The 27,000-nt window shown below is 35.1% G+C and overlaps 2 protein-coding genes, 1 long non-coding RNA gene and 1 other non-coding gene across 8 annotated transcripts in view; 2 read left to right on the forward strand and 2 right to left on the reverse strand.

Annotated features, from left to right (window-relative positions):
• The window catches only part of LOC124221312 (uncharacterized), a 149,430-nt gene that overhangs the window by 118,448 nt on the left and 3,982 nt on the right, over positions 1–27,000 (reverse strand). For 2 of the 3 annotated variants that reach the window (XR_006883786.2, XR_011177437.1), the window contains exons 1-2: positions 9,641–9,793; positions 9,032–9,119 (exon numbers count right to left, since the gene is read on the reverse strand). This is a non-coding gene — a long non-coding RNA (uncharacterized lncRNA). Of the gene's footprint in view, positions 1–9,031; positions 9,120–9,640; positions 9,794–27,000 lie in introns of those variants that run through there. The other variant, XR_011177438.1, reaches the window with a different exon arrangement.
• TRNAR-UCU (transfer RNA arginine (anticodon UCU)) lies at positions 1,168–1,240 on the reverse strand. The gene has a single exon. It is a non-coding gene; the product is annotated as a tRNA-Arg (tRNA).
• On the forward strand, positions 1,733–17,161 carry LOC124221302 (calpain-D). The gene is made up of 11 exons (XM_046631174.2): positions 1,733–2,412; positions 2,901–3,292; positions 4,361–5,733; positions 5,824–6,057; positions 6,209–6,601; positions 6,885–7,186; positions 7,493–7,529; positions 7,665–7,990; positions 8,190–8,532; positions 8,696–8,874; positions 8,937–17,161. The coding sequence occupies exons 1-11, from the start codon at positions 2,093–2,095 to the stop codon at positions 9,115–9,117; spliced, it is 4,080 nt and encodes a 1,359-aa protein (XP_046487130.1). The 5' UTR covers positions 1,733–2,092; the 3' UTR covers positions 9,118–17,161.
• Positions 17,906–26,118, forward strand: Oseg6 (intraflagellar transport protein Oseg6). Of its 3 annotated transcripts, XM_046631170.2 has the most exons (19): positions 17,908–18,136; positions 18,671–19,050; positions 19,221–19,431; positions 19,762–19,874; positions 19,985–20,402; positions 20,711–20,944; positions 21,012–21,137; positions 21,255–21,552; positions 22,184–22,382; positions 22,462–22,559; positions 22,830–23,112; positions 23,273–23,501; positions 23,591–23,843; positions 23,916–24,226; positions 24,340–24,586; positions 24,717–24,923; positions 25,015–25,301; positions 25,468–25,544; positions 25,743–26,118. In XM_046631170.2, the coding sequence occupies exons 1-19, from the start codon at positions 18,074–18,076 to the stop codon at positions 25,864–25,866; spliced, it is 4,158 nt and encodes a 1,385-aa protein (XP_046487126.1). In that variant the 5' UTR covers positions 17,908–18,073; the 3' UTR covers positions 25,867–26,118. The 3 variants fall into 3 exon arrangements, with proteins under 3 accessions (XP_046487129.1, XP_046487126.1, XP_046487128.1); XM_046631172.2 differs by lacking the exon at positions 25,468–25,544; XM_046631173.2 differs by lacking the exons at positions 25,015–25,301; positions 25,468–25,544; positions 25,743–26,118 and having other exon boundaries at positions 17,906–18,136; positions 24,470–24,586; positions 24,717–24,897.

Raw genomic sequence — 27,000 nt, forward strand, 5'->3', positions numbered from 1 at the left:
GAGCAATGAATCGTGAAAGTGCAATTTCAGGAGCAAGAAAAATACGATTCTACGACCCGTTCCATGTTTCATTGTCAGACTGTCATGTGACAGCAGTGAATGTTTACTTGGAGAGCTGCAATTTTTAAATTGGTGCACAAGCATCCTCTTTTTCGTAACACAATTTTTTAGCAATCAGAGCTGTCGCAAGATAACAAATTTACGCGAGTATAGTAACGTGACGCAAATCTACCCGCACAACATTAAGCTGTTTTCAGGCGTTCTTTGACAAGCGACCGACGCGCTAGGAATAGTGACCAAGTATACACTGCGGTAAACTGGGTTGCCTATCTTACGGTTGAAAAAACTTCCAACTTTCTTCAGCACACTACGAATAAATTTTGTGATAAATTAAAAAAAAATCTAACCGTAGATACTTGAAACTGATCGAAAATCTAACTATTTCATTCTCAGAATCACTAATCTCTAAACAAAAAGTGGGAACGGCTGGAAAAAATAAATCTTACGTTTTTCGTTGTCTCCTACAAGGAACACCAGTTTGCTATCTCACTTCTAATTCATTGCAACTCGTACATGTTGTAGAACATTGAAAACTGAAAATACCTATTTTTTTTTTTCTTGTCGGCGGAAAAAACGATCTAAAGGGGTGAAAACGATCCCTAAATATGGGCACCCAATGGGGTCATTTCTATATGCGCTTGATATATTTTAATGAAACCAATGCTGAAATATCGATCGTATATGGGAATGAAACATTTCAGCGTTTGTTTCATTGAAATACATCAAGCGCTTCCATCCGGAACTGAGAAACCATCCCATAGAGTGCCCATCTTTGGGAATAATTTTCACCCCTTTAAACCGTTTTTCCCTGATAAAAACAAAATACGTGTGTTTTAGTTTACAATGTTCTACAACATGCGTGAGTTGCAACGAAGTCGGAGGGGGACGGCAAAGTGATGTTCCTTATTGGTAAAGTCGGAAAAAAAATGAATATTGATTCAGTCCTCATAATTTTTATGATTTTTACTCGAAATAAAAATAACGGGTCATTGAGGGTAAATTTTAACTCGGGTTTAAGCGATCCTGTCAGATTTGGCCGGATCTATGCTAATTAATTTAGGGGTGGAAAAGAACAAGTAGTCCAAAAAAAAAAGGCGTGAACCTTGTCATCCCTGGTGGGGATCGAACCCACGACCTTTGGATTAGAAGTCCAACGCGCTATCCTCTGCGCCACAGGGACTCGACAACAACCCAGATCTCCGCGCGTTCATATTTTGTACCTAGTTTTTTAATCCAAGGTGGCAGCATCAGTATGTCTCTCCTGTGACGTCACTTGCTAACGTATCGCGCGGTCAAGAACCCTGCTCACTCAACGTTCGAAGACAATGTAAAAGATACCGTATCGCGTGATTTAGAAACGAAAAATTTCTATTAATTTTTGATTCTAATTATTGGATTAACACGTCTGTACGTATGTTAACTGACGTGCACAAAGTCCGTATCAGAAATGGTTCATCGACGATTTTTGTACATAGCTGCAACATCCCAATAAAACTCGTTCGGAATGCTTCAACTGCATCCAAATGAAAACACAGAAATTTTCAAAAAGTACATTACTCTCCGTCATCGGCGGGACGATATTAGAAAATTTGTTGTACGACGGAGTGATGGGTGGTAATAAACTTTGTACGTACGCTCCTGCGCTGAGGATCGCAGTAAGTCAACACCGCGGAAAGCGCGAAGAAACGTGAAAAAATCGAAACCTCTGTCCGTGCACGGTGTGTGGGATGATAAACGTTGTTGCTACGCGGTTGAGATGTTGAAATTCGGTTAAAAAAAATGAATTATAGATCGCGCGAGGTTATAGTTACTAGGATATTAAGTGATAACGGTAAAAGAAGGGACGGTGTTTGACAAGTGAGAATTCGGGATGCGAGCAGCGGTCTGATAAACATGGCCGCTCGAAAACATATGACAAAGGATAAAGCGCTGCGCTGCTTTTCTAGGACGAACAAAATACCGACATTTGATTGTTGAAAAATTGTCAGATTTCGAATTCAGGATATTAAAGAGCCATGAATACGAATGGAGAATGGGGTCAATCGCTTCGGTGCTACAGTGGCATTGTTCAAAGTGTTCTCTCATAAACCCGACCGAGAGCACGAGCTGCGCCAGGTGCGGGGAACCTCGTAGGGTATACGATAATAAAACAAATCCCGAAACATCATCCCCGAGCAGTACAAATGTCTGTGAAAAAAATAATCCCGATTCCGCGAACTCTACGCCTCCAACACCGCCACCACGACTCAATTTTACGAATCAGTTAAAATGCTACATACCAAAAACTAGCTGCGTTTACCATCAAAAACCGTTCTCGTTCACCGTAAAAAATAACAACGTCGTTCCGTCTGGGTGAGCAATATTTATTTACTTTATTCTGACACTCGTCCCCATATTCATGCCTGGTACCATTCGACGTATTTCAACTCAAAACCAGTCAAGTCTACCTAACATTGTACATACCCACGCAAATTACTTCAAGTGTAAACAAACGACGATCTATTATAAAAACCTACATCCTGTATGGAAACAAAGGAACTGAGAACAGTACTCTTATAAGTACGAAAAATCAATTTTTTCGTGTATCGGACTGAACCGTACAAAATTTTTTACATTTATCGCTAATCAATGAAACACTACAGCTGATAATCATTTGATTCGACTTAACGATACAACTTATCAGATAATACTAGGGTTCGTAGCTCGTTCGCTGTGTCTACGATCAAAAATATATTCTGTTCAGCTTACAGTTTCAAAAAAACTTGCAAATTAATTTTACACCACTTTCTCAACTGACTGTACTCTACCTCTTTAACTCAAACATTTATTATTTTCGTTAGGAATGATCCCGGATCAAGAAGCTCGGATAAAATATCTCGGCGCAACTCTTGGTCTGGGAGGACGAGAATTGAATCTGTATCATTAAAACACGGTGTATCTCTACCTTTGTTACCTACTCGCTGGACTTGCATCAGATGTTTGCAACCAAACAGCCAAAGCTCAGTGGCCAAGTGTATCGCCTGTGGAACTATTTCCTTGCCCGCATCGAATCAGGAAGGTCATATTTGGACGCGGAAAGCGAGGAGACCCGAAGTTCGCAAACTTAAAAACCTTCACCTCAATGATGACGAGGATCCAGCTAAAAGTTCGTCTTCGGGACTGGAAGATGGTGTTTTAAATGTGGAATTCAACGCAACATCAACTCCTTCCAATCTCGATAAAACCAATAAAGGTAAACAAATACGGTGACATTGCTTACAAGAGTAGATCCCGGTAATAAATTTTTGTTTGAAATTTCCGTAGTTTTTGTATAATACTGTAAGAAATTTCTATTTTTAGAAAAAATTTATTTTTTTCTCATAAATCTCTGCACTATCTTTAAAAATTCTTCTCCCACATGTAATACAATATCACTTATCTTCTATGATGCAACTTCCTGAAATAAATCTTTGAAGCGCTTTTTTTCTCAAATATTTTCTCATTTTCTAGACAGTCAATGCTGCTGAGCTACTCGCATAGTGTTTCGGTGTGTTCATAAATAACAAAGATATGGGTAATAATCATGTCTGAAAATGTCAGAGCTTTAACCGAGGTTTCTCAGAATTCTTTAATTTTGGTTTTAAAAAAGGCAATTGACCTTTGGTATTAACTTCCAATTTTTATTTGACTGAAATCTAATTAGAAACTAAAATATGGAACATTCTAAACGAATTGATTTTTTTTATGCCGTTTTAAATGGCATGTGATAATATTTCAAACGAATCATTCAATTTGTTCCTCATTCCATCAGGTGAAAAATATACTTACAGGATATCTATCTTGATTTGTTCATGCACAAACTAAAATGATGTAAAGAGCATTTATGTATGCTTCACTAATGGATTATAAAACAAAATTGATTGATCATGCACATAAAAACCTTAATATTTATGATAAATTTTACCATAACTTTAAGAAGAAACAATTGTAATCGTGCTGTGTTTTTATCACAGTCAAGATGAAATATTTGATCATTATTCATTTATTGAATGGTAAAATCCCTCTCTGTAGTTTTGTAAGATTAATCGCTGTTCCCAGCCTTGCACTTTGAAACACCTCAGTGTGTCAAATTCTTTTTAGTACTTCACAATGAATCACTGACTGCGGTCGATTAGATTAACAATGTACAGCTTGCATGTATCAATTAAACTTTCAAGAGGCAAGAGATACAGTATTCGGGGCTCTTGATTATTGCTAAAAAAGGAGTTGATTTTTCAAACTCTTTGAAGATAATCTTCTAGTAACTTTTTTCTTATCCTAGACATGGCCCAGCTGACCAGCCTCGGTCGTAGTGACAGAACAAGGTCCAACCGCGAAAGTTGGACGCTACCTCCCGTCGAAACCATGGATTCGCCCTCAATGGCCTATACGGACAACATAGATAATTCTCAGCGTTCACCAAAGCGTCACAGTCCCTCGGTGTACGAGCGTGTGAAATCTAAAGTGAGCCGTTCATTGTCGAATGGTTCTGTTGTTCAAAAGTTATCGGAGGCTGGGATCCAAAGACCAACTAGTCTCATAGTTTCGGAGGTGCAACAAGACAATGCCTTGTGGAGCTGCGACAACTGTACGCTAGATAATGCACCTGGCTTGGAACAATGCGAGGCATGCGAAGCACCTAGGAGCCCTGCACCCTGTAGCGGCGTAGTTATAAGTGTACCGGCATGGGAGCCGAGAGCGCTTTCTTCTGCAGGCCTTCCGACATACCGGCGATCATTTTCGGAAGTTGACTCTGTCACTAATAATGTAATACAGAGAAAAACTGCAAACCGTCGTAGTTTAAATGACGAAGAACCTCCGGCTGTGCCACCACACTCTGTTGGGTTTAATTCAAAACCAAAGTATTCATACATAGGGATATCTGATCCAGAAACTCCCCCACCACTGCCAAGAAAACAGAATAGCAAATTGGGCATCACGGCTGCAAAAACACTCACTGAGTCAATAAGTTCGGCTGGTGAGGCAGCAGAGGCTGGGCCTCTAAAGCGTATGTGGACTTGCCGGAAATGTTCCTATGCCTACAATCCTCTTTGGTCAACTGGATGTGATATCTGCTCTTCTTCAAGATCACCTCCGTCTCTGGCTCAACCAAGTTTAATTACAGTAACTAAAGACGGAGCAAGTTGTAGATCACAGGCCTCGTCTCCCATCATTGTTTCACGAGACAGCGTCAGGTATACTCCGCCAAAATCGGCGACCTTAGCAACAGCGGAGGCTGATCTAGACGATCTAATCGAACTTCCATCACCTGCCTGGACTTGTAAAAAATGTACGTTACTAAATGCTGCTACAAGGACAACGTGTGAAGCCTGTGCCGGGTCAAAACTGAGAAGCGTCAGTCATCTCGATGACCCAACGTTAAGAAAGGGGGAGAGCTGGGTGTGTCCATCATGCACTTTACGGAACCCATTAACTGCACAAAGCTGTAATGCCTGCAAAACCTTTGCTGATTTCCTCGAAGTCCCAAGGGATAACAGAGTCTCAGGACAAAGAAGTCCCAGTCCCAGGCTGACGTGTCCACCTTCGGCAAGCTCAAGAGCAGTTACACCTAGGCACAGGAATTCAGTTCGTAGAAACGGATCTGGAGCGGGAGATAAGAGGCAATCTAGGACCAAAGAAATTACCCACGCACAGGTAGGAATTTAGTAATCCTATCTTTGATACCATGTTACTGCAAATCAACCGAAATGGTATTTAATATCCTAAAATGATTATTTGTTTTAGTGGCAATGCAAATTGTGCACTTTTGAGAACAAAAGTACGAACGGAAGTTGCGAAATGTGCCAAAGTTCAAAGACTCTGTCTCAAATTCCTGGGGACAGGCTTAGGCTCGGCGAACCTGGAACTAGTACTCTGAGAATTCAAAGACAGGAAAGTGTTGTTATGGAAAATTTACGCCAAATTGAAGAGAGAGAAGCCTTAGAAAAATGGGAAAGAATCGTTCGTTACTGTAAAGAGGTAAATGAAATTGTATATTTTAGGGTTCTCACAAGAATCAACAAAAGTTAGTCTTTACATGGTATTTGGCAATACTAAAACAATTCGAACTATCATGAATCTTGCAATAGTGTCACGAAATTTTACTCTACCTTTCGGTTTTTGATTACAGACAAACGAACCGTTTGTCGACGACTCTTTTCCCCCAGCTCCAAAATCATTGTACTACAATCCTGCGGAAACGAAAGATAACCATGTGGTCCAGTGGAGAAGACCGCATCAAATAAATGTTGACTCAAGTGTCGATTCCAAGTTGCCCTGGGCAGTCTTTAGGACACCCTTACCTTCCGATATTTCTCAAGGTGTTTTAGGAAATTGTTGGCTTCTATCCGCGCTAGCAGTACTTGCCGAAAGTGACGAATTGGTGAGAAGAGTGTTAGTTATGAAAGAAACTTGTCCCGAAGGGGCGTACCAAGTCAGATTGTGCAAGGATGGAAAATGGACCACCGTACTTGTTGACGATCTACTTCCCTGTGATAAAAGAGGACATCTTGTTTACTCTCAGGTTGGTGTACTCAGGTTAAAGTCACTCTTTAGAATGTGATGAATGAAATTTTCATAAGGTGATCACTCAGCTAACATTTTTAGTGTTATTTGTGTGGTACACGTTAAGCAACACACTGAAATATACGTGACTTCTAATAATAACTATTGAAAAAATATTCTTATATATTCTCTTGTACACTTCCATTTCATCTTTGCGACCCATGAGTTTGATTAATATTGATAACTTGAAAGCCAGACTTTTTGACACCGAAAACGAATTAACAATGCACTTATAACAATAGGCGAAGAGAAAACAATTATGGGTACCACTGATCGAGAAAGCAGTAGCTAAAATCCATGGATGTTATGAAGCACTGGTTTCTGGTCGAGCTATCGAAGGACTAGCCACCCTCACGGGTGCTCCTTGTGAAAGTGTACCACTACAGCCTTCCGCTTTACCAAGTGAAGATGAATTAGATAAAGATTTAATTTGGGCACAGCTTTTGTCTTCAAGACAAGCTATGTTCTTAATGGGTGCTAGCTGCGGAGGAGGCAATATGAAAGTTGACGAAGAAGAATATCAACGGAAAGGACTTCGTCCAAGGTATTTATTAGTATCTTCTGATAACTTATATTAGTGTTTCTGTTTAACTTTTGTTCTTCTGTTGTAGCTTTTGTCCTCATTTTATAAACTCTTTTCCACTGACCTCTTAACATTGGAAATTTTGAATAGTGACTTTGTGAGATTATAGTGTACATCGTGAGAAGTCACAGCTCTCATTAAAACAAAGAACATTTATTTTAAATTAACGACAGTATAAGAACACTTTACAGTGTACTTAGATATTCCCTGTATTATGTGCCATCAGTAATAGAGAGATATAATGCTGTCATTTATTTTTCTTTCCAGGCATGCATACTCAGTGTTGGACGTAAGGGACGTACAAGTAAGTTCGTCGCAAATAACGATGGTGATACTTATCATATAGAATAACTACAATATTCCACATTTATATTGTTGTAAAACCATTAATTATTATTGATTCCACAATTTGAAGTTAACTTTGAAATATGTGTTAAAGGGAATAAGATTGCTACGATTGCGCAATCCTTGGGGCCACTACAGTTGGAAAGGAGATTGGTCTGATGATAGTCCGATCTGGACGGCGCAACTCCGAGAGATGCTTATGCCGCATGGCGCATCAGATGGTGTATTTTGGATATCATTTGATGACGTTTTGAAGTACTTTGATTGCATTGACATCTGCAAAACGAGAGTTGGATGGAGCGAAGTTCGTTTAAGGGGTACTCTACCACCTTTGTCGTCATTGAGACATTTATCATGCGTCTTGCTAACTGTACTAGAACCTACCGAGACGGAATTTACGTTATTTCAAGAGGGTCAAAGGTATAAAGACAGTCTAGACGATTTGAATTCAGTTCAGGGGTCCTTAGTCTATAGCAGTTTTATTTTCTAGTTTTAGGAACGAATATATAAACAAATAAGATATTTGTAGTACCTATTTAAAAATGCGCGTTGGGACCTAATCCTTTGAAAAGATTTAAAGATTTTATAATCTAACAAATCATTTTCCCGTTAAAACTAGGAATTCGGAAAAATCTCAGCGTTCTCAATTGGATCTATGCGTAGTGGTTTTTCGGACCCGGTCGCCAGCAGCACCAGAAGTTGGTCGGCTGGTGGAGCACAGCAAACGTCAAGTTCGTGGCTTTGTCGGTTGTCATAAAATGCTGGAAAGGGACCTGTACATTGTGGTGTGCCTTGCTTTTAACCACTGGCACACAGGTATGGAAGATACATCAAGTTATCCGGAATATGTACTTGCAATTCACAGTTCGAAGAGACTGTTGGTCGAACAAATTTCACCACCAGCATTCGTATTGGCTGATGCTATCATCAGCTTGACATTAGCCAAAGGTCAACGGCATGAGGTGAGCCTTCGCAAATATCACTGATTTGTGGATTACTTCAGAGAGTGCTCTCAAATTTGCAAACTTTTTTCACACAGTTAGAATATCCTATTCTGTTAAGTTACAGAACAGGTAATTTGTTAGAGAAAATATGATAGTATTCAAACGTGACCTAATCTTCCAGGGTAGAGAAGGCATGACGGCCTATTACTTGACGAAAGGTTGGGCAGGTTTAGTCGTAATGGTTGAAAATCGTCACGTGAACAAATGGATACACGTAAAATGTGATTGTCACGAAAGTTATAATGTTGTGTCTACCAGAGGGCAACTCAGAACAGCTGACAGCGTACCTCCGTTGCACAGGTAAGCGGAAAAACAGTTCAAAGCTGTACCATGATATTTCAACTCTCGCCTTACTCTTGCAGGCAGGTCATCATTGTCTTAACACAACTAGAAGGCAGTGGCGGTTTTTCAATAGCTCACCGACTTACGCACAGATTAGCCAATAGTGGAAACTTACATGACTGGGGTCCGCCAGATACTCAACACTGTCCACCCATAGACACTCAAGTCGAAGGTCTACATAGTCCTCGTTTGATAACGTGAACCTGTAAAACCACAAAATGCAGTTTTAGCATTTAACGTGAAAATTGTGATTGTGAATCTTGATGTGCGAACAAATGTATTTCTAGAGCCTAAGGATCTTCCTGGGAAAAAAATTAAACTTCCGATTGAAATCATTGCTTTATATCGGGAGTGTGCAGATACACAAATTGTTTAGACCAACTTTGAGTATTTTCTTTCTCGCACAAACAAAATTGTAAATTTCAACAGAATTTAAACATTGTTGAGATTCGTATGCAGTATAAACAACTAATTTCCCATATACACGGTATTCTCTGCTGTTCGAGTCTCCATTGAAATAAAACTTGTTGAAAATTATTACTTGAAAAGTTAAAACTGAAGACGTTATATTACATACTGTTATTCAGTATCGGAATAAATCTGCTTACACATAACGTTCTGCACTTTCCCTTGGCAGGGTATATTTTTTAAAAACTAGGATGTGCTTTGAGAAGTTCTATATTTGCATCAAAAGCAAGCATACTTGAATATGAGAGAGACATACTCGCTTGATAGATGGTTTCAACTATAACTCAGTGATTAATTTTGAAATAGTGAGTTGTAGTTCAAAATTCACCTCACACAACCCTATTCAGTATGTGGCCAAAATAAGTATAAAAGGCTAACAGACTGCTGTCATGTGCAGTTTCAGCTTGAGTCGCACTCCGAATGACTGTTAAGTATAGGTATAGTTAAATGGGTGATATAACGCTAATGCACTTATACTTCTTTGTTCAACATAAATTGTATTCTAGTATCGGACGTCATCCGCTTACGTCATGATTGTGTATACTGCTAAAAAAGTATTCCAACTTGTATCGAGTTATTATCGTTCCTGCAAAACGTTCTACTATCTATGCGTATATGTTCCCACTTCCGGAGCTCAGACCCATCAGATCAAAAAAATTGTTATCTGTTAATGCATAAATCATGGCCATGTGGTTCTCGACTCGCCATATAAAATGACTTGATACTGATAGAAATATTGCGCATAAGTTCATAGACTTCTCTCTTACTGCATGTATATAATTATTCAAATAATATACAATTCACAAACATTTTCTTTCCATATGAATGATTTGGGAACATGAGTGTTACGTCCCCCATTTAATTAGACATGTATAAAACAGTTGTTCGTGAAATGGGAATACATCTAGGGCCTAAAAGCACCGTTGACAGCGCTCTATGCCTTATTGAACATACTCAATTGCTCTTCATACCTTTCTGAGTTTGCGTGAACATATGTCACCTTTGGGTCTAACAGAATTCATTTTTCAAAAAATACTTTTATTATATTTGACATTTTGAAATGGTCGTTTTGCAACTACTTTTTGACACTTCAGCTGCATAATCGTTTGAAGACAGTAGGTTTATGACTTAGATGTGTTACAATATTACTTGCTGTACAATTCCAATGAAACACATATTATGCAATTTCTAATTATCAGACATTTATCTTCACAGAGTGTTCAATGATTTCATTCTTACTGGTTTCGAATGCTGTAAATTCGAACTGCATATACTTTGTTATTTGAATATATTCACGGAAAAAACCAAGGAAGTAGAGTATAACTGCTATATTATATCTTCCTTTATTTACACGTACCATACTTTTTGTCACAAAATTGAACTTTAAGAGATATAAAGGAAAGGTACACAGTTGATCATGCACACTGTCAATGAAGATATGTATAGCTCTTTTGGTGGTGTATTGGGAAAACAATCCATTTTAGTTTCATGCAATCACACTGATGTTAATCATATTTTTATGCGGATATCACAGGCTTTAGATTTTTCGTAACAATATAAGTAATTTAATATTCCCCTCTTATATTTTAAACCTATCTCAAAAAAGCAAGGTACACTATTTGCACGCTTCGCTTCAAAAATCAACAAATGGAAATCGTAGGTAGTACAAAATGCAGCTTACAAACAGTTAGAAATCATTTTTGTGGATATGTAGAAAATCATAATGTTCTTTGAGATGAAGCCTGTTCGAAATTAATAACTGAAGCTGAACCCACAAATAACTCTGATTAGTTGATATGATTTTGAGATATGTAAGCTGTATATTGTACTTGTTTTCAATACTTGTTCAATCTCTGTTGATTGTTCTCAAATTTTCCGGGATGAACGTATATAGTATATGCGTACACAAATACACACACACACACACATACACACATACACACACACACACGCGCACACTACCTTATAGTAAAAAAAAAGAAAGAAAGAAAGAAACAGGAACCGAAGGCTCTCAATGTCCCAATATGCTCAGTGCAAGACATGATACAATAACTATATTAGTATATTACAATTTAAAGAAGTAAAAGTTTTAATATATTTTCCTCTTTGAAAGAGGTTGTTGTCCAGTTATTGACGTTCCATTTATTAAATTTTGAAAACGAAAACTTGAACATTATGTCTAAATTAGATACGTTTGGTAAATATGAGTGGGCCATAGATTGAATAAAACTAGGATTAAAAAGAAAAGAAACAAAAAATATTTAAGAAATAACACCGAATAAGGTAAAAATTTTTTGCTTGCCATATGAAGAATAATTATTTTCTCAATGATAATGTTTAAAATAAGACATTACTCAGAGTAAAGACATAACATTAAATGGTACTGTATATGACTCTGTAGGCAAGAGTAGTGGAGTGTGATTAATGATTATTGTGTATATCTTTTTCGGAATTGCGTACAATTAAGTACTTTTTTCCATTGTTAAGAATCTCCCGTAATGTACGGTTTTTTAAATTAATTTGTAAGTTTAAATTTTTACTTGTGTGAATATTTAAATTCTTAAATCACAGACCGCAATCAGATTGTAGTTGTAACGCAGGATTTTAAACAATGTTTGCAACCAGGGTTGAAACATGAAACCTGAAAATTCAGCTAAATATCCAACTATAGGACTGTCTAAGATTTTTCCAAACATAAAGTTGACACCTTATTCTAGTCGATCTGAAAAAAAATGATCCTGTGAAATTAGATTGAACTAGAACTTAATAAGTCTTCTCAGCTATGAACCAAAAACTATCAGACTAAGATTTTGAATAATTGGGTCATCTGCAAAACTATTCCATTTGCGTACTAATCTTAATTAAACCCTATAACTAATATTTTTTTAAAGCAATTTCCGAATTCTTAATGCGATTCAATAAAACTTCTATGGCAAAAGCTTTTGACCCAATTCCGTTAAAATCATGCCGGAGAAGAGGCTTAAAAATAGATGATAATTTACATTGGATCAGAAAATTTCTCGATACTGAAGTGTCTGCGGTAATCTTAATTTATAATTTTCATTGGAGTTCGCGATGAATTGAACACCAATGAAAATCGAATTATATTAAAATAAATACTAAAAAACAAAGACTAGGCTACCTTGTAACTGAAGTTAATCTTTATTTGATTTCGATTTTATAATATTGCCATGTTGTTATATGATAACAATAGACATTGAGCTTTGACATTGAAAATACTAGGTGCTAATATCTCAACACACATGTGAGGTTAATCCAACGACATCAAATAGAACTTTTCCTTGGGTTTAAAACGTTGAAAAGTTTACAAACTTTTTGAAAATATCGCAACCAACATGCGCAATTTTAATATTCAATACACTGGTGCAATATTATAATTATAATTTATGTATCAATCATATTAATTATCAGACTCTCTAAAAATCTAGCACACCAGGAAAAGTTCAGACTTTCTAAAACACCTCGTAACAACCCTGACTGTCAAGTGCATTATGTAATTACCTACTCATCACTGAGACTTGATTTATTCTATTTCATAAGGGTAGCATGTATATTATTTGCTAAGAAAAATCATAAATACTGATCAGCTATTCTCGGTTCTTTTCACTATAAAAAATTATTGACTTTCAATGAGATATAAGAATTTTAACTTGGGCCAAATGATAAGAACTACTAAATAATTTTCAGACCACTTACTCGCCCTAATTACAAATTTTAATCTGTGATTTAATTATCAGGTATAACGCTGGCACAATACTCAATTCATGTGTTCTTCACAACATGATATTATCAATGTCAGTGAAAATAACCATTCCCAGTTCAAAAGCTTCCCCCAGTTTATTCTTGCAGTAAGCAATGTGTGAATACATCTTTCCAGTAGATAAATACTGCGCGTTACTCATTTCAACTCAAAATACAATAACGTAAAGTCATTGCTAACATGCTGCAAATACGAATTAGAAAATATTCTACACAGCCCATTTCTTAATATGAAGCGACAGATAATTTAAATGTCAAACGTGATTATTACACATTTGAAAAACTCTTTCTTTCCTTCATCTACATACCCAAATATTTTACATGCACCATGGTACATCTACAGTAGTTCGTGTAGTTTTAAATAGTTAGACTTTGAATTTACCTGTGCTTCACCCAAAAGAATATCATGTATCAATAAATGAATTGTGCACAACTCAATGGAATAGTAACAATGGCTTTGTTTTAACATAGTTACGAGAATTACACTACGTTATACATGGCATACTTAACTGTTACTAGGTATAAAAAACTCGGTGAAAAAAATGTGCTTTGAGGTAATATTGTTTTCACCTCTGGATGCAAATACACTACGTTTATACTGAGTAGGCAAGCTTTGTTTCCAAAGCAAAAACAATTCTCAGTACCCCGTACACTTTTATAGTCCTAAGGTTTTGACCAAAAGGAAGTGATGATCTCTTTACTGACTGAAACTGCTTTAGACCAGCTAAGTTTTCAATCATTAAACTGCTACATTTTTTTTCTGGAGTAAAAAACAGGATGGAAGTAACTATTTGACACAAGTAGACGGATCATTTTCTTTTTTCTTTTTATATGTGTATTAAAAAATAAGCGCATAAAAATATACTGTGCATAATTGTAGCAGTTACCTGTCGATAATCGTTCATATCGTGTTTTCTCTAATACAAAGATCAATGCAGAGATTGTTTTTTTTATAATTAGCTGGCAGGGACATGAACTCTTGAAATAGGATATCTCATGAAATCTCAAACAATCGTTCGGAACATTGATAGTCACGTGTTAATCTATAATGAAATAGCTTTCAAGTATATAATTTTCAGTTCACTTTTGGATATGCAGTCTTCAATAGGTTTGAAAAGGAAAGTATCAAACCATTTAATTAGACAAAAAATCGCAACTAATGAAATGACCACGTCAAAATTTTTATACAAATGAATAGCGTGCACATAACAACCTACCTTTGCACAACCAACTGTAGATTATTAAGATTAACGCAATTCCATCAATTTTCGTTATATCGATTTTCAATTTAGATTTCCTGTGTCTCGAATTACTCTTCCTCTTAGAGATAACACGATTGTTTAGAAATGGCTCCAAATAAATTACAGTAATAGTAGGAATAGTTTACAACCCGATACTTGATGTGAAAATCCTAAATTTTTACTCTGCGCAGTTATTCCAAACAATATGAAAAAAGACACAGAAAAAAAAAATAAATAATGATAAGTAATATTATTATATAACTAAGCAATTTAAAGTATTGTAGATTTTTACCAGCAAATCTGTAGCTTGCAGTAGTTTCTGAATTGAGTGGCCTTCATTTTTGGAAAAAAAAAAAAAAAAAAATAACATTTAACAATAAAAAAAAGTGTATCAAATAAACTGAGAAGTTAACTCTTAAGTGAAAACCATGCAGAGTTCACATATTGTTAGAGTCAAGACATTTTTAATACTTTAATGTGAGTTGTATGAAAAATTTAGGTGGTTCCGTTTTATTTTGTTGTCTAATGTTCTTTTTTTTTCTTAGTTAATTAGCCAGCAGACTATAATTCACTTCAAATATTGCTAAACTGACCATTGGTGCCATATTAATCAATATTAACTATACTCTATATCTGATAAATATATAGTTTCTAATAATTTTCCATAGCAGTTGTATTCTGTTGGGGTGCCATAGTTAGTACACGTCATATTTTGTTCTTTCTCAAGTCTAACTTACATGGAACGAAGTTGGCGAAACTTTCACAATATAAAACACGAAGTTAAATGTTAATTTATGAAAATTTGAATAAATAGGTGGTTGGCAGGAAGCTAGAATCAGAACCACGGGTGAGTGTAAATATCTATCTCGTATATTTACTTTATAACTGCTGTTATTGCACCATTTTTTAGCACTCCTGTAATTTCTATGTTTGAAATGAGTGAAACGAGATGGATGAAAAAATCGACCAAGGAATGAAATACACTTGCTATAATACCCAAAAAATTATATATGTACAAAATTCAATTTTGATACAGTGAATCTGCCAACTGCCAAGATATTAAGCATGCATCGAGTTATTTGACCCTGATAGCATGGATTTGAATTATATTTTAGACGAAATAAATTTGTAAATACGAAAGAATCTCATGTATTTAAAAAGGATTATTTTATTTTCCAGCAAAGTGCTTACTACGTTAAGTTAAGTTTTCTTTGCACGAGCTTAATTGTCGCTGTTTCAGCGTTAAACTATACAGTGACAAAGTGAATAATTATTTAATAAAATTAATATATATATATATGTATATATGTGTATATATTAATATATATATATATACACATACATACTATATTTATTAAATAAATGCGTGATGGTAGCCTGAACTCAAAATTCTGAATTGGAATCAAATCGAAGTTTTGAAACTGTTTCAATTTTACCACAAGTTTCTAAATACGCAGGGTAGAATTGTTTTTGTTAGTTCAAAGATAGTGTGATCGACTTGAAGTAATATTGAAACAAAGCTGAAAACGGCATCAGAATTTTGTAGCCTCAGGTTCCATTGCAATATACTTAGGTATGTATTCTTAATATGTGAAAAAGTGTCTCACTGTATTTGTATCATAGATCACAATGTTAGGGTTGTCATTTCATGGTCACCGCGCAAATTATAATATCCATATAAAACTCTATAAGATGGTATCTCACCATACGATTTTAGTATATAATTTTTTATTTCTTTTAGTTAACCAAAGATGTTATACATTACTCTCTGTAATTGATCATGAATCATTGTACTGTACTGATATATTGTGTGCAATCATAATTTGTGAAACATTATAATTTTTACTTCGCTGGATGAAATCAATAAAAAATCCGCATTAGATACTCAATTTCTAAGATATTCCTGTTCTAATATCGAGTTTGGATTATGTGTGAAGATAAATTATTGAAATAATAAAACTACAATAATTCCATCTCTCATGTGACATGAAATAAAACAAATAATTGCAAAACGGGAAAACGTACTTTCGGATCAAAAGGTACCAGTGTGTCTGTCGATGATACCAATTCTAACGATAATTAGAGTATGCACTTGGACCTATTTCTACTCAGAAGTTATCTTCATAGTCTGTATACCAATTTGTTGAGAGTATTTACTATCCCTTCAGCTTTGAGTAACATGTAGAATTATTAATTGTTGCATAAACGCGTTGCATATTGTATATCAAGTATTTACTGCCGTATTATTGAATAATATCAAAATTGTGTATTGCATTCATTTGTAACATGTAGACACGATCAATAACAAATTCAAATGATAATATACCTAATTATTGTACCTATAGATGATTTTCTTCTTTCACAAACTCACTATCAATAAGTGATTGAATTAAATCATATAATAAAAGTACGATCGAGAAGTCAAAAGTACGTAGAATAAAATTAAGCCTTCCCCTTTCATCGAATCCTCATTATCACTGAATTATCGAGTAATCAACATATTTGAGCAATAGTATGTAATCCAATGTGCTAAAATAGCAATTCATCAGTGTTCAATAGAAAGGATGATCTATAAGTCTTGCATTATAGGAAAAATATGATCACAATCGCATATCATTGATAAAGGGAAAATTTAACGACCGTTTCAAATGTATATATCATATATTGTGAGAACTGAAAGTATAATTGCATTACAATCCACCCTAAGATGGAACATGATGGACATTGTCAAAAAAGTGCTGAAATTTAACAGCAAATGTTTGAAAGAATAATATTTCTGTAAAGTTCCAGCAATACCATAATAAAAGTCGTATCTGAAACGCTCATCGATGTCAGCCCTCTCTAAAAATGGGTTCTTACTAAAATTCGAACAAATTTAGTCATTCTCAAAGAATAATGTCTTCATGAGATTTTGGCAAAAGTTTCAAGATCGTTCAAAGAAATAACTAATCTGCACAGAACATCTTGAACAAAAATTCATTTAAAACTGTTTATTTGCACAATCCGTACATGAAATTAAACGAATTAAAAAAATTCTAGATTTTTAGCAAGGTTTCAGGCCAAATATCTATTTCGAAAACCGTTTGTTTCGAATGTGGCCGTGCTGAATCAAATACATTCGAATGAGATTAAATGAGATGCCAGATGTTAGTGCTACTTGGCGTAAATACGAAATCTCTTTACGGCGTTCCGAAGGCGTGATCTAGGACCCTATATTCTATAGTCACATACATTCATCATAAAATTATTTTATTTTGTTAAATATTAATGTATTCATGTAATCTTCAGCAGCAGTTTTGATTTTCCACATGCAAACGTCAAACTTTCGTGAATACTGTCTGTTAGATCGCCGCCATTATTATTTACCTCATCCTCACCGACGCATGAGGTCCCTGGCGGATTTCCGTCGTACTAAGACATAATAATCACAGAGCTCAACACCGGACCACCTCTTATTCTTACAGCGTGGCAGAAACACACCTATACAGTTTCACACGCTAGTTTAAATCTCGATCGTCCTGTTTGCGGCCTTGCATGCGACGCGTCCAAACGCGATACGTAATAAACAACATGGAGATTGTAGTGACATTCAGTTTGAAAATGTGTCAAATAAATCGATATCAGTGTAATGAGTTGATGCTAACATAAACAATCATGACTTCTGTCCCATGTATGAGTTATTAGTAAAGATTCAAGTTGTTTGCCATTTTGCAAGAATGGCATCAGATAAGGTAGGTTATGAATTAATGTCAAACATCAAACTATTACGTTACTTAATTAAAACTAATGCTCAACAATACGCTTCAAGCAGATAATGAAGAGCCTCATTTATATACATTTTAATTACAAATTCTCACCCCTGTGCTGTTACCTAAACATTTCTTGATGGGGTAAAATATGTTTTTTAAAATCACCTGAATATTGTGTTTTTTTTCTTAATCCATCGATTGTCAAGTGTAGATGTTTGCAAATTGAAAATTAACTGTAAAATTAGCATCTGAGTTTTTTATGCTTTCTATATCTAGTCACTATTTTTCCACCAAAGTTCCAAATTTTTATTCTCATATCAGTTCTCTTACTTGAGTTTTACGTGTACACAACTCACTTTAGTTTACACTAGCTTTGTGTGTGTCCGCAAATCGTGATATCTATTTTTGCTTTCGAGTTCGTAAACAAAATTTATGTATATTGGCGACATCTCACAGTAAAACAGTTCTTTCTCATCTCTGCGTATTGTGAATTGAATCGATTACTTCTGTGCACAGGTTTTATACCGCTTGGACCAACCGCATGGTCCTGGAAACGTGTACATTGCTTGGCGCCCTGGCAACGGTACATATTTAGCTACAACTGGTTGCGATTCCGCAGTTGTGATATACAACCGCCAAGGGGAAATACAAGACCGTATTCAACTACCTGGTTTATGTACGGGCATGGGTTGGGATGCCGACGGAGATTTATTGGCTATGATTTCAAACGGATCATCTGCTATTACCTTGTGGGATGCAACGACAGGAAAAAAATCCCAAATAGACACGGGACTAAGAGATAGTTTAACTTGCATGATTTGGTCGAAAAAGAACTGCACTCTTGCAGTGGGTACGCAAAAAGGAAACCTAGCGCTTTACGATCATATTAATGCTAAGTGCGTGACCTTTTCTACATAAAATAGAACAGTCATTATCAGTATATAGATAGCTTTCCAATTATATTGCACACCCTCGATGATTTAAAACTTTATGGATAGGAAAATATTCTTTCATTTCCAATTTATATTGATAAGATGTTACAGATATATCAAATTTTCTTTTTCAGACGCATTCCTATTCTAGGTAAGCACAAAAAGAAAATTGTTTGCGGCGCTTGGTCATTGGAGGGCCTCCTTGCTTTGGCAAGTGAAGATAAGGTATTATCGATCAGTACTTGCGAAGGTGATACACGTAGGGAAATAACAATACAAGGAGAGCCATCCGACCTTCAATTTAGTGAAATGAAAATGGACCAGAGAATCGGCGGTGAAAACACAGTACGCTATCTATTTGATATACAATTTCAAAGAAATTATTAGTTAAAAAAGACTCGATTTTATATTAGAATGCTTTTATCACAACCTGATCCCTTTATAAGATTCGTGTCTCTCAAATCTATTTAAGAAACTGTGAAATTTAGTTTATTCTTGGGGTACAGAAGGTGGGTGATTTGTAATTCAATTGTTGAATCATATCTTCAGTTATTGATAAAAAAAATCAGGTGAAAATTGCTCATAGCAGTAAAATTAATTGATGTATGTATGATATTGGTAAAACGAGCAATTAAAAGTACGAAGCAATTAATAATCAACCGTATTATTTAACAGGTATCGCTCGTCGTCAGCAAAACTACATTATTTTTATACAATGTTTTGGATCCAGACAATCCCATTGAATTGGCGTTTCAAAAGCGCTATGGTCAAATCGTAACTTACAAGTGGTGAGTTCATTATGAAAAATGCATACGTTACTACAATATATCTGGTATTTGATCACAGAAAACGAAAAATTTTAATATCTATATCGCGTATTTTATAAAATGTGAATCAGGTATGGCGATGGTTACATATTGGTTGGTTTCGAGGCTGGCTTTCTAATAGCAATATCAACGCATATCAAAGAAGTTGGACAAGAGTTATTTCAAATCAAAAATCATCGAGATTCTTTAAATGATATTGCACTGAACAATATCGCTGGAAAACTTGTAACATGTGGCGACAATACGTTGAAAGTACACAGTATACAAAATTTAGAAGAAACCAATAAAGTGATAACTTTGGCAGGAGAGACAGGCATCAGTCACGTGGAATGGTCATCCGATGGTAGTATGTTAGCCGCCGCGACGCACAATGGAAACATTTTAATTTATTTATTGCAATTACCAAAAATAACCAGCGTATGTGGAAATAGAATTGCCATTTTAACAAGCCTGACTGAAGTGGTTGTACATTTATATATGCTTGATAAGGTACGTAAACTGTGTGCAAATAATATGGTTAATAATTGGGTGCAAAAATAAGCTGAAAAATAAATTAACAATGACAAAAAAAGGGATTCAATCCAATTATTTGTACAATTTTATGCTAAGTACCAAAGTTGATTGGGTAAGATTAGGATGTTTTAAAAAGAAATTACACACCTGTAGCTCCCCATCTGGTATTTCATATCCAGTTTGTATCAGTATAACCATGCTTAAAATAAATGTGACGTTACGAAATATTCATAGATATATTATTATCCGAATATGGAAATAATGACACAAATGAATATTTTCAGAGTAAACCAACACCGCAGACAATCAATACCCTGATAGAACCATCTGTAATGGCTGTCGGTCCATTGCATTTAGCAGCAGCTTTGAATAACAGAGTATTATTTTGGAATTTAACAAAATTCAATTATGATCACCCTGTACATTTTGAAAGGGATTACTTAGGGACAGTTGAGAGTATATGCCTGAATCAAACTTTTGTTTCCGTTCTGTTTGATGGAAAGCTTCAATTACACACTGTGAGTTTACATTGTGTATGCAAAATGTAAGAGATAAAGAATTAAAATCTTGGCGGTTTTATTTCAGATAGAAACGGAACAGGACTCGGCAAACGGTGCAACTGAATCAAAAATATTTCCACAAACTAACACTTCGGATTCTAAAATAACGTGCCATGCTTTGTCGCCCGACTTTTTAGTTTACGGAAATGATGTAAGACTTTATAGAAGACTCAAATATAAATGCGTAATTTTACATACTCAATAAACCATATTTTCCGAGTTTTTCAAAAATCGATTCGATCTACTAATTAAATGACATGTTTTACAGATGGGACGGATAGTATATTTCTACTTGGAGGCGTTTGATCAATCTAGCGAAGTCACACACAATAGTGGGATCAAACAAATTTATCTAGATGCGAATGGAACACAGCTGTCTTTTGTAGATGAAAAATATGATGCATATGTTTACGATCCGATAAACGAAAACATTATTCAAATACCAGAATGTCCAGACTCAATAGAAGGCATTATATGGGATCAAAATATTTTTGAGCGTGGCGTATTCGCAGTATACAATCAATCCATTATCGTCACTTATATTTTTGTGAAATATCATATAGAAGGTATGCATAATTATTAAAATGGTTGACACCAGCCATGAAGATGTCAGAGCGTAAAAGAGTGCCTCAGGGACATGGTTTAGCACTTGCAGTGAAGTTGAGAGTAGCGGCAAGCAATTCACACAAGTTCAACAACAACGTGACACATTGAAAACTATTGTATTTAGTTTGGTATGGTGAAGCGATACCTTTACAGGTTTTACAATAGGAACAGGAACGAAAATATGTAAACTGTTTTTCAAATTCAAATTCGGAAAATATTTAACGTATAGCCTGAGACCTTTTAAATTCGTTGAAAAGAAATTATATCCCTTTATAGAATTCAAGTTTTTAATGTCTGCAGTCGTTTCAACTTTTTCTAGATCTAGAAACTGCAAAGGTACAAAAACACCTGATCCATTCTTACTGTCATTGCAATGCAGCTATTTAGTCTGGTTTCTCGTTTTTTAAGTTTCGAAAATCAATTTTGCGATATTCTTCGAGTTGCTCAACCCACCATCAACTCTGTTAGGCAAAGTTCGACTAACTTGACTATTGAAAATTTCGATTGAGAGATTAACTAGCACTCTCCCTATTCACTTGTTCCAAGTTTGCAAAATAACAATATTATACGAACAACGTTATTATTTTTCAGGAAGCAAAGTAGTGAAAGTCTCTCAAACAAAATTACCTGTGGAAACTTTACCAATGCTGATGTATTCTGGTGAAGTAACATTAAGTACAGCTGGTAGTAGATTAACGCAACTAACGTTATCATCACACGAAGAAATCGGTAATATTGTTGATACGAAAAGAATAGAAGAAATTTTAGCAAATCACCTCGCATGTAGAAGGTTTGCATTGTACATCTATATATCTATTCTCGAGTTTTTAGAACCTTCACAGCGAAGTGACTATTCTTTTTTTGAGTAGGTTCAAACATGCCTGGGACGCATGTGTCAAATTGAATGATCGTGAATGCTGGCAATCTTTGGGAACAAGTGCATTGTCTAATTTGAACATAGAATTTGGTGAGCTCAAGTCATATTTATATTCACGTAGAGCCTTATTTTGTAGCAAATCAACAAATTATTTTGTATATTGGTTCTGCATTTGTAGAATTATTTTGTCAGCCGTGCATATATATGCAAGACATACGACGTCTCTACCGAAATCTTAGATTTTCATTAATTTCTTATGGACAGAAATATCATTACTCATTGAACATAGTTGTCCCGTTTGAAATGAAACGGTATAATGAGTGGTAGAATTGTTCTGTATTCATTGATAATCGTTTCCAGCATTACGAGTTTATAGACACGTAGAAGATGTGTCAACTGTGTGGTCCCTGCAAAAGTTAGAGAACATAGATGAACTCGCATTATTATGCGGCCACACATCAACCTTACTGGGGGACTACAATCAAGCTGAAAAGTTCTTCTTACGCTCCTCCCAACCGGTTGAAGCTTTGAATTTAAGAAGAGATTTGATGCAATGGGAACAAGCTCTCAGTTTAGCACAGAAATTAAAGCCAGAAGAGATTCCATTTATAGCTAGAGAATATGCTCAGCAATTGGAATTTACGTAGGTCTTTTTGAAATTCCACGTGGTACATGCCATAGCTGATCCATATAACAACATAAATGACTATCATAAATTTCAGCAATTGAAAGTCTTTTAAGTAGAACAAAGATAATTGTCAGATACGCTGTGGGACGTAACCTGTTCAGATTTATTATTGCAGAGGGAATTATCCAAAAGCTTTAGCTAATTATGAACGAGGATTGGTCGATAGTAACATTCAGTCGACTTTGGCCTTTCAAAATATCAATCATAGGAGTCAATGTCTTGCGGGCATCGCAAGAATGTCTATAAGATGTGGAGACAGTAGAAAAGGTGTCAGCATAGCCATGGATGTGGACAGTCCACGGTCTCTAAGAAAAGAGTGTGCAGAAATTTTAGAAATAATGAAGGTATTTTTCACATTACCCTATTCTATAGTATGTTTGGATTTTAGCTTTCAACTCATTAATGTTTATACGAAGCCTTTTTATAATTATAGCAATTCAGTGAAGCTGCAGTTTTGTATGAAAAATCCGAATATTTTGATAAAGCTGCTTCAGCATATATAAAACTAAAAAACTGGCACAAGGTTGGTCAACTTTTGCCGCAAATATCATCTCCGAAAATTCACATTCAATTTGCTAAAGCTAAAGAACTTGAAGGAAAATATGAAGAAGCTGCAAAGGCATATGAAACTGCAAAGGATTTTGATAATATAATTAGAATCAACTTGGACCATTTGAATAATCCTGGTAATATTTGTGTATCATCTTAATTATTAAATAAGAATTGACTGATAGTAATGCAATATCATGAATTTGCAGCTAGAAGTGTTGAAATTGTTCAACAGACAAAGAGTATTGAAGGTGCTAAAATGGTAGCCAGATTTTTTCAAAGGATGAACGACTATAATTCTGCCATTAAATTTCTGATTCTTTCTAACTGTCACGACGAGGCTTTCCAGCTGGCGAATCAACATGGAAAAATGGAACTCTACGGAGATATTTTAGTTACCACACTTGACAATGACAATGTCAGAATAGAAGATTTCAAAAGCCTTGCGATTCATTTTGAATCACAAAGAAATAGTTTATTAGCTGGGAAGTATTATTTTCATGCAAAGGAATATCAGAAGGTATGATTAAGAATTTTTCTGTCTTTTTTTTGTCAATTGATATGTCTAATTTGTTCATTTGTAAACACACTTTATTGTGCGTTCCAATCTGAGTATAACTTTTTATATTTTAGGCCTTAAAACATTTGCTAAAAGCTGCTCAACTAGCAGCTGATGACGACGCAGCTCTTACATTATCAATAGATACTGTAGCATCATCAAAAGATGAAAAATTAGCAAATCAACTTATAGACTTTTTGTTAGGTGGTGACGGATTACCAAAGGATCCAAAATATCTCTTCAGGCTGTATATGGCTAGGAAACAATACAGAGAAGCTGCAAAAACTGCTATCATTATTGCGAATGAGGAGCAAATCAATGGTGAGTGAAAATCTGTACGAAACGTCACAGAAGGTCTAACAATTTTAAGTTAGTGTTGACGAATGTTTATATTTGAACTAATATATGCCACAAAATTGAGAGTTCGAAATATATGTTAATTAATTCACAGGAAACTACAGAAATGCTCACGATGTACTGTTTGGTATGTACCAAGAACTGAAAAGAAACAAAATCAACATACCTTTGGAAATGCAAAATAATCTAAGGTTATTACATTCATATATACTGGTGCGCCTGCATGTGAAAAGAAACGACCATTTGCGTGGTGCTCGAATGTTAGTAAGGGTAGCAAACAATATTTCAAAATTTCCATCACGTAAGTACTATTTACTTTTTTTTTTTGACGATAGCTTGAATTAGAGGCTTACTTACATACATTCAACATCAACATATTGTATTAATTTCAGACATCGTTCCTATTTTGACATCCACCGTGATAGAATGTCACAGAGCTGGTCTAAAGCATTCAGCCTTTAATTTTGCTGCAATGCTTATGCGCCCTGAATACCGATCTCAAATTGATGCAAAGTACAGTAAAAAGATTGAAGCCATTGTGAGGAAACCTCCAAAGACCAAGGACAATGAATTGGAGAATGAACCACTGACACCATGTCCATATTGTAAACATAGATTACCAGAAACGGAGGTCACATGTGACAAGTGTAAAAACACAATACCCTTTTGCATAGCAACGGTAATGCTCTATGATAGTTACTACTATTGCAGAATCAATTGTATCTGTTTAGCAGTCATTTCAAACTTTGTTAAGATTTGTTTACTAATAATTTGGTACTTTTATGGAAGATACTTTGGCTTCCATCTTACGATTGTATATTTGAATTAAATTTATCTCTGCTTAGGGTCGTCATATTCTGGAAGATGACTTTACAGTTTGCCCACAATGTGATTTTCCTTCTATTGCAACTGAGTTTCTGCGGTCAGTATTGTTATCATAAACACATCTGTGTTATTATTTATTATTTTTATTATCGTAATACTCTGCTCTCTATAGATATTTAGATACTCAGCAGATCATTCCCAGTAACTGCAAAATTTTAAAGATTTATCTGAAACGTGCCCTCCTGAACTATCCCTACATGTATTTCATTAATGATTAACTTGATTTTCTATGCAGCATTATTGAAACAGAAGAAACATGTCCAATGTGTACAGAACATGTGGATGTTAACATGGTTTCGTCAACTGTCGATATACGACCATATCTTGATCTTCAAGATTCAAACATATCAAAGACTTAAGCCGTCTTTCTCATGGAATGAGTCTAACATCCGTTAATACATATCGAATTATAAGATGGAAAAATAATTTGACTAGCAAATCGTGCCTTAATCAGCTCGAAGTTTTTTTGATGTAACCACATATCACTGTAGAATCTAGATCATATGATGTAATGCAAACCCTAAAGCACATAATGCAATATTCGACAGTCTTAAGGACTTGAATTGTAAAAGAACAATGCAACAATTAAAGGTATACATGTACTAAAGAAACCAATAATATTTTTATTTTAGCATTTGAATTTGGAAATTATCATCTGCTTACTTTAGCTGATAATTCTGCAATTCTAATAATTGTGATCGTGTGTAAGATGTTTCAACACAGATTAAAATTTTTGACATTACAAAAAAACTGTGAAGGTATTACCACGTTCATCTGTTTTTGAAAGCATATATTGTATCGTATTTCCAAGGCCACAGTTTCGCATTCACACTTACAATTAATTTAGTGCCTCAAATATAATTCTGACAATCAATAATTGGTCTTATACGACTTGCCTTTAATTTTATGTATAGTTTTTTACAATAGCTAAATCATATACATTAACTCGTAATTGATATTGTTATAGTATAATGCATCATATTGAGATTGGAAACTATATTTTCATGTTTCTATTTAATGGTCAGATCAGTTACTAGAATCAAACATGGCAGTCAATTCTGACCTATGAGTATTATGATGTAGGAAAAAATGAATATCATTTTGTTGGATCTAAAACAATATTTGGCAATTATAATATGCAGACTAAAGCCCGGTTTTCCAAAGAAAACACATCCGTTATTTTTTGATATGCGATGTGCAATAATGGTCAAGATATTACGTGATCATCGTGATCAACATTGCCAAGATTACGAGACCGTGCATCATGCATGAAATTCGACCGTCGCGCATTCCTTAGAAAACAAACATTCATGTCATATCGAAAACAGATTCGGAGTTCTAAACATTACTCGCCAAAATATAGTGGATCAATAACGTGAGTAAGAGGACCAATGCTTCTATTATTAGATTGATTCTGGGAATTCACAATTATCAATAATCTCTCATGATTGCAATACTCTCACTGTGCCTAAGCGAAACTGTAAATCTGCTAT

This window comes from Neodiprion pinetum, chromosome 6 (assembly GCF_021155775.2).
Source record: "Neodiprion pinetum isolate iyNeoPine1 chromosome 6, iyNeoPine1.2, whole genome shotgun sequence".
NCBI lineage: Eukaryota > Metazoa > Arthropoda > Insecta > Hymenoptera > Diprionidae > Neodiprion > Neodiprion pinetum.

Bases quoted from the DNA above. Each gene is read 5' to 3' on its own strand.
- LOC124221302 (XM_046631174.2), top strand. From the start codon at position 2,093: ATGGGGTCAATCGCTTCGGTGCTACAGTGGCATTGTTCAAAGTGTTCT. The intron at 6,602-6,884 runs GTTGGTGTACTC...TTATAACAATAG, and splicing joins GACATCTTGTTTACTCTCAG to GCGAAGAGAAAACAATTATG. The intron at 7,530-7,664 runs GTAAGTTCGTCG...TATGTGTTAAAG, and splicing joins TGGACGTAAGGGACGTACAA to GGAATAAGATTGCTACGATT.
- Oseg6 (XM_046631170.2), top strand. From the start codon at position 18,074: ATGTATGAGTTATTAGTAAAGATTCAAGTTGTTTGCCATTTTGCAAGA. The intron at 22,383-22,461 runs GTTTGCATTGTA...TTTTTTGAGTAG, and splicing joins AATCACCTCGCATGTAGAAG to GTTCAAACATGCCTGGGACG. The intron at 25,302-25,467 runs GTAATGCTCTAT...ATCTCTGCTTAG, and splicing joins TACCCTTTTGCATAGCAACG to GGTCGTCATATTCTGGAAGA.